This window comes from Merops nubicus, unplaced genomic scaffold (genome assembly GCF_000691845.1).
Source record: "Merops nubicus isolate BGI_N331 unplaced genomic scaffold, ASM69184v1 scaffold20286, whole genome shotgun sequence".
Classification (NCBI taxonomy): Eukaryota; Metazoa; Chordata; class Aves; order Coraciiformes; family Meropidae; genus Merops; species Merops nubicus.
Genome location: NW_008615828.1, coordinates 1 through 8,194, shown reverse-complemented (window position 1 = coordinate 8,194; position 8,194 = coordinate 1). Strand labels below are relative to the sequence as shown.

The 8,194-nt window shown below is 37.5% G+C and overlaps 1 protein-coding gene across 1 annotated transcript in view; it reads right to left on the bottom strand.

Annotated features, from left to right (window-relative positions):
• AASDH (aminoadipate-semialdehyde dehydrogenase) overlaps positions 1-7,777 on the bottom strand; it is an 18,302-nt gene extending 10,525 nt beyond the window's left edge. Inside the window, exons 1-5 of the mRNA XM_008942664.1 lie at positions 7,548-7,777; positions 5,766-5,886; positions 4,716-5,056; positions 3,774-3,966; positions 1,230-1,471 (exon numbers count right to left, since the gene is read on the bottom strand). Coding sequence (XP_008940912.1) covers positions 1,230-1,471; positions 3,774-3,966; positions 4,716-5,056; positions 5,766-5,886; positions 7,548-7,777 — 1,127 coding nt within the window. The remainder of the gene's footprint in view (positions 1-1,229; positions 1,472-3,773; positions 3,967-4,715; positions 5,057-5,765; positions 5,887-7,547) is intronic.
• Positions 7,778-8,194: the final 417 nt, after the last annotated feature.

The following is an 8,194-nucleotide window of genomic DNA, read 5'->3' as shown; positions in this document are numbered from 1 at the left end:
CAGCAGGAAAATGAGTTCTGCATGAGGGTTTAATAACACTGTATGACCACCCACCGTTTTCAGTCATCAAGGGTTTAAGTACCAGGTTAATGTATCGTCTCATTTGTCCAAAACATCCCATTTCATAGGACATGTCTAACTCCAGTCCCATGTGTTATTATCATGCCAGAGAATATTTACACATTTCAGAAAGCAAATGAAACACTGAACTAACTGTAAGCACCTTTTATGATCTTGACACTCCTGCAACTCTCTTTACAAAATACAACAAAAAAAAAAGTCAGTAACTGAGTAAAAATGACAGAGTGCTAAACAATGAGAAGAAAGCACTTCCGGAAGTCCAATTAAAACTACCGTGAGACCTTGGATGAGCCACTTTGGACAAACTTCTATCATCCAGACTAGTCAAATAGTATCAGTGGGATCATCTGCTGAATATTTTATTATCCAACATTAGGAAAAAACAAACACAACAGTACCTAGTCTCCACTTATTCAATTATTCATGGAGTTTTAAAAACTGTAGGCAAAAGCACAGAAGAAAGACATGTATATCTACAGATTACACCTGAGAGTAATCATTGACCATTTTTGCTTAAAATAAGTAACTCTTAGAAGTAACAATTCTGAACTTGACAGAGCAAAGCTATAAAGCAGATCTTTGTTCTGAGGGTATGATCATGAGCTACAGAGCCCCATTCCTCTACCCTCACCGAGAGCTGTGTTAGGTTTCTTCTCTTTGAACATGCAAGACCTCAGTGGAAAAGCCTCATGATGAACAAGAGTATGGACCACGGAAATTACGAGGAAATCATGTAGGAGCCATGTGCCTGCAGAAGTGCAACACTGATTCAGTACTGCCAGGGTCAGAGACAGCACACCCTGGACCAGGTTAGTCCAGGCTCAGCATGGGGAATCACAGGCTTGCATCAGGAAGAGGTCTGATGAGAGATTACTAAAAGAGACCATCATGACACATTATGTGAAACTTAACAGATCTACAAGCACATGGAACTTCAGACTGCAGTTGTGTTGTTCAAGAATCATTCATCAGCAACTTTTACTTGATGGAGCTGTACGAGAGCAAGAGAATGGATTAGTCTATTTCTACACTTCTACCAGCATAAACACCCATAAGGACTCAGTAGCCCTGGAAACAGGAGACCAAGATTCTGTTTCTACTGATTTTCATCATTCTCATGTCGAGACATGACAAATGAATTTTCCTACCTAAAATCAGAACTAAAAACCTCTTCAGGAATCTTGTAGCAGGTGGCCCAGCTTGACACTTCAGTAATACCATACAGATTGAAAATATTTGTTTTGTTCTCCTTGTGCTTCCAACTTTTCAAGAGATTCAGTCCAGGGAATGCTTCACCACCAAGGGCTAAGACACGAAGTGAAGTATTTGCAGACAGCACCATTGATTTAATAATGTGAGCTCCAAACTTTCTGAGAAGTGTTGGTGTCGCCTGAACAATATATATTAAAAAAAAAAAAAGAGAAGAGAAAGACCCATTATATTTTTCAGTATACTTGTATACCTCTTCCTGGTTTATCACATTCACTGCATAGCTACACTGTGGATGTACTTAATTATCTGCATACAGTAGATAGCATCAACCATCAGCTGCCAGCATAGATCACAATGAGCACTATCAGCACCCATCCATGTTCCTCTGCAGCTTCTTCCTTACTTCGATGTGTTATGAGTTCCCTGTTGTTTCTCAGCTATTACATAAAGTACTTGAACACTAATTCTGACATTATTTTGAAACAGAAAGCAGCAAAAACAGTATTCCTCTTGATGTTCCAGTTTGAGCTTTCTTTCCCTTCGTTCAAGCATGCTACAGCAAAAATATAATCTATACATCTGAATAACCTGGATATAGAACACTTAATAATACTAAAAATTTCTAGGATACCAGATTCTGGGTTGCTTTTGATTTGTGTAAATATATCAGTTTACAAAGCTTAGTTTTTTCTGAAAGCTTTCACATCACACTCTAAAATGAGCAGGGAAAAATGAAAACAAAGGAAAAGAAAAAAAGAAAAGAAAAATAACCCAGCTTCCTTAAATACAACCATGTCCATAAAACCAAGAGATGATATAGAGCCCTTGCACTGAATGGAAAAACAAGAAATCATTTGAACAGACACACTTCACTCTCATTCTCGCCTACTTTTTCCCATAAGAAGACTGGAAAATTAATGGAACTATTTCTTACTAGGTTATTTTCTTCTAGTAATAGGAAGAAGGAAAAAAAATTACTCTTCCCCTCCCCCCTCATAACCAGTTGTCAGATTTCTCAAGTCAGCCCAAGCAAGTCAAAAGGGGAAGGTAATGTCTTGCTATAATTTAAGGTACATCATAGAACTAGTCACCATCAATTGAGCTGTAAGAAGAACATTTTTGTCATTAATTCACCTGGGAAGCCCACCCTTCACCACTTAAGACAATGAACAAAAAATTGAAAAAATAAAAATCACAAAAGCAAACTTTTCTTAGAAAGACATCTCTAATACTTTCATTCACCAAATTTAACCTCTCTCTAGTAATGCTTAACAGGCTTTTAAAAATATATCTTATATAAAAAACATACTTAAAAAAAAATTTTACTAATAGAGATTAGCACCTTGGAATTTTTTTTCCTAAAAGCAAGTCAGCTAAACTGATCAAGAAGCTTGCACATGACACGAAAATCTACACCATCAAGATTTAAAGCAATCATGACAAAACAAATAAGAAGAAAATAAAGTTACAAAATATTTGTAACTAGTAGATTTTTTTTTTATGCTGCGGGATCTTCAGCTAACTACTTGATAATCTTAAATATGTACCCTACAATCTCAGCTACCACCATTCCTTCAAAGAAAAGGAAATCTCAGCATTTTCATGAGTGCAAATATTTTGGAATGAGAACATAAATCAACTTCTAAGCCTTGCTTTGTCATTAATCAGAATTAATAGACTAACCAGACCATACTCATTTTTGTTTCTGGTCAATTACAAGTGAGATCCATTTCTAGTGACTCTTCTCTCCACACCCTATTTTAAGTTTCTATACTCAATTAGTAGTTGTACAAAATATCTTATTACATCACAAGGCAAGGGCTACTCTTATTCAGCTATGCTGGATGCTCATAACTTCAAGTAAATTTTCCAAAAATTAACTTTAAAACTATTAAAATTGAAAACATGTAGAAGGTGATCTATTTCAAGACTTAATGGGCACATGAAGCCCCCTATAAACAGGTGGCCTGAAAAAACCAAGTGTTGATGTGGAATCAATTATTGTCTTGCTCTCATTATTGTAAAAACAACAAACATTTTATCACCCCATCAATGGCACCAGTTTAGTTGTGTATTTTTAGACCAGACAATGCCATTAAAATTTTAAAGCTGTTTTATGAGGAAAGGCTCTAAGATCAAGGCCATTAAAAAGTGCTAAAAATGTCTCCAACAGGTTACTCCATTATCAGATTCTTAAGAGCTGCTTAATTAACAGAACAGCTTAATTAATTCTTAAGAATTAATGGTTTCTTAAGAGGAATATAATTTTTATCTTTACTTTATTGTTTTCTGTCCAAAATATTTAAGGCTTTGATCAAATGGCAATTTTGTGAACAGCTAACATGCTACATCAAAAAAGAACACATGAACTACACTTTCAAGAAAGAACATTGCTGCTCTGTCATCATTAGTGCCTAAACTGATAAAGAAGAAGTGCACACTGGCAAAGGTGAGGAGCAAGACATGGCTGTGTTGCCTACCTGCAGCACTGTCACGTGGTGGTGGTGAAACAGCGCCGCAGCCAGCTCCACGGGCATCATCTTCACAGCGTTTGGTACTACAAGAACAGAGGCGCCGCTTGTCAGAGCGACGAACAGCTCAATCACAGACGGGTCAAATGTCAGAGGGGAAGCCAGGAACAGCACATCGTCCTCTGTGATCTCAAATATGGTTCTAAAATAAGGAAGCTAGGAGTTACAGATCTGATGTACATGGTTAAAAAACATTTCCAAACTAGAAAAGCAGCATGAAAGAAATGTGTTTTATCAAAGCTACGTTCTCAAGTGCTGCTGTGAATATACAGGGCATATGCAGGCCAGACAATCTGAGCAGGAGCTCCTGTATCAAGACTGTAACTACTGATTAAACTAATAAGGTCTTTTACAAAGACATTGTATTATGTATCCACCACATTACACACCAATACAGTACTTTGAAAAGCATGTTTCAACTAGTGGATGTTCATTTAAAAAAAAGAAAAAAAGAGAGAGAAAAACAGATGGTATTTTCCATACCACAATTCTTTTTAGAAAGTATTAAATGAAGCAGAAAGAAACCCAGGTAAACTAAAACAGAAATAGGACTTAAGAACTACAGAATACAGTAAATATAACTGTGAACAAATAATTTTGTTACCTATTTCTTACAAACCACAAACCAGAAAACTACTTACAGCATTATTCAAAGTACACCCCTCAAAAATTCAGGTAAAGCACCATTTAGATACTAAAAATAACAGCTAAAGAAATAAAATATACTATTTAGAAACAAAAGAAAAACACAAATAAATCTGAAAAGGCAGGGAAGGAGGAAGAAGTGACGCAGCATCGGCAAAATCCCAATCCGCACTTTTCTGAAGTATTAAAGAGTCCCTACACAAGTTTGTAAGAGCATTTAAAAGGAAAACTGGAAACCACACTTACTTAAGATGCTGGATATTTGGCACTATACATTTGTGAGGCACTCTGACTATTTTGGGGATCCCTGTAGTTCCTGATGTATGCAGGACGTATGCTAAGGAATATTTCTGGCCAACATCCACGTATGCTTCTCCTGATGGTTTCCCTTTGGTTTGCTCTTGGCAAACGGTGTGTGCTGGCTGTGAGCCACCCAGGGCTGTGGAGGGTTCACATTCACTTTTCACACTGTCCACTTGCAAATTTAAATCGGCGACACTGGAGTTCATTTGGAAGAGAGTTAAACCAATATGCTCTATAGTGGAAGAATTGTGGTAAAAGCTACCAACACAGGACGCACAGAATTTCTGTAAGAGAAGAAAAACAATTTAAACATCAGGACTCAGGGGACACTACTACTGTTCTACTGTATGCAATAGAATATGAAACAGCATTGCATACAAGGAAACTGATTTTTCATGCCTCTACTTTCAGAGGACACACATCAGGCAGTTTTATGCTCGTGTAGTTTTATGTATTAAATATGAGTGAACACAGTCTTTATAAATGCGAAATAAACAATTCTCTGAGCAAATAATGAAGAGGAACATATACAAATGAATTTTGCAGAAGACAAAGGACTTGGAATTATAACTAGATGATCCAGTCTTGTTTATTCCCTTTGCAGTGAATGAGGGTAGACAAAAGGAAACCAAAGAATTAAAAACTGAGTTGTTTTTTTTTTCCTACTACGGCAAAGATTTTCAGCTCTCAACCTTGACATATGGAGAAGCAAGCCTGGAAGAGTCTTCCAAGGCCAAATCACAACAACCTTGCCTGGATAACACTGTAATAGGAAGGAAGGAAATATTTTTGAAGACGAGAAGCACACCGTACTTCTAGTTTTAAAGACGTTATATTCTGAATGAGAACAACAACCTTTTGACATGAAGAAACAAAAAAACCCTATCCCAACTTATTAAAACAGGAGAATACAATGTGAATAGCTACACATTTCTAAATTGCCCATTAATGCTTCTTAGCATTCTTCTAGTTCTTAGAAGCCTGAACACTTACATTTACTTTGTCATTCTCAACAAGAACATACTGAAGATTACTTTTCTTCATGAAGTGAGTGGATAGCATCGGTGGTGCATCTGGATCAATAGGAGAATAGGCAGCTGGAACCTGAAGGATTCTAACAAGACACAAACACATATATATTCACGTATAAACATTTTAAAAAACACTGAAATCCTGCATGCTGAAAACACTTTCTGTTCTCACTAGTTTAAAGAATCCAGCATAAGACATTCTGAGCACATATTGGAATTCCTTCACTAATAAGCAAGCAGAACACTAGTATCATTCTGCTCTCACTGGCTGCACCTCGCATTGCAGTGCTTCCTGAAGCGTTCTTCGCTACAATTCCCCCCTCTAGTGGCTCCATTTGATAAAGACAAGCACTTGAATTTATTAACGCCATAAAAATCCAGGACACGTAAGTGGTGACCAAAACATGAACGGTTCCCGTAACTCTTCAGTTCTTCTCAGGCTGATTTCTGACGTGCAATTAGTTATGCTTCCTCTTTGTGCAAATGATTTATCACTGCAGTAATGAGACCCAGAACGAAGACTCAGGAACAGCAGCACTCTGCACACCGGAATAGCCACGGGTACGAGTAGAACCTGAGCCTGCCTCCCATTACACATAGTGGTTAACTAACTGAGTCAGCAACAACCTCTCCAAGAATCAAAATACTCCAGTAGTTCCCCATCACACAGCAAAAGAGAACTGTGTTGCTGCTCAGTTCGTTGGGACATTTGATAAATCAGGTTGGAAGGGACCTGAGCATACCTGGTCCTCACCTCCTGCTCAAGCAGGGCCAGCTGGGACACTAGACAAGGTTGTTCAGGACTTTAACCAGTCAGGTCTTGAAAACACCCAGGGATGAGGCCTGCACACCTCTGGGCAGCGTGTTCCATTGCCAGACTGGGAGAAAAGTGTTTCCTGACCAATGAGAACGTTCCTCAGCACTTCTGAGAGCTTTACAATTACAGTGCTCACTCACTTCACTGAAAGCCTTCTACTCCCTGTGACACAAGTTCTTGACCAATGAGGGCTGGACTGACACAGACATACCCCTAGGAAACACAACTGCTGCAGTAGACATCGACTGAAAAAAATCTACTTGTGATGGTGCAATTCTATAGTACATCAAAAATGCAACGGATACAAACATTAGAAGGACACATTCATTAGAAGCAGGATTTTTAAAATTGCTGAATTAACGTGAGCCTTGTGATCACAAGCATTTCAATTTCCCAGCCATTAAATAATCAATGTCAGTTCAGTGCTGCATTGCTCATTTTTTCTACACTATTTACAACGGAGTTTTAACTGTGTACTTATTTAGCTTAAAGCATGAAATTCGTTTTCAATGCCTATTTTTTTTTTGCTAGCAAGAATACGTTAAAAAGCCTGCATACTCCTTTTTTATGTATATACATTTAATCCGTTAGGCCATCTCCATCTTTAAACAAGCACAATAAAAATTATACTAGTCATTAATTTTTAATATTTCTATAAAAGTGCTTAATCACTTTATAAAAGAGTATCAATAGCTACATACACTTTAGATCAACAACCTTAAGATTCAAAAAAATAGCAGTTTTTTCAAAAGATTATAACACTGTCATCTTTTTTCCTTAAAGAATGCAAGACTCTCATGTCTCGACCATATTACTATAGTATTGCTGTATTTTTGTTCTTATTAGAAATATAAACAAACTGAAAATTTGCTTTAAAAGAGATGACCTTTAAAAAGCAACACAGATTACAAGCATTCAAATCATTACCCTAAGATCCAAGAGGGCAAGTTGATTCCTGGATAGCAGTAAAGGCCTATTTCACATTTCCCTCGCTGATCACAGTGCTTTTGAAGGAAAGCTGTTAACTCCATGGCAAGCTTAACCACTGTTGAGTATGTGTAGAAAGATGGAGGTTTGTCATTGCATTCATCAAACCAAACTGCTTTTCTATCAGAGTACAGGCGAGCTGCCTGATTCACCATTTCCTGAAGAGTCATCACAGCAGCATTATCTTCAACCCTCCTGAAAGATTAACAAAGCAGACTGTACTGTCATCTCGTACCTTGGAGTACGAATTAGCCAAGTTATACAAGTACACAAAAAGCTACCAAGTCAAAAAAAGATGCTTGGCAGAAAACACACTTCACCATACCTTATACTGTAAGAGTGTCAAGCTTCGTATTTTTGTTGTTTGTCATGAATCTCATCTCAAGGCCCAGAATATAGTAATTCACTAGAATGTCACTGCAAAGCGGCGGTTTGTTCCTCACCACTACCCCTTTATTTTTAAAGCTACGCACAACTGAAATAATAACTTTATTAACACAACTTCATTAATAACTTTCTCTTCCAGTTGCGAAATACGAATCATTCCTTTGCAAGCAAAAAGCCCACCCCGCCGCTTGCCAAGGCTT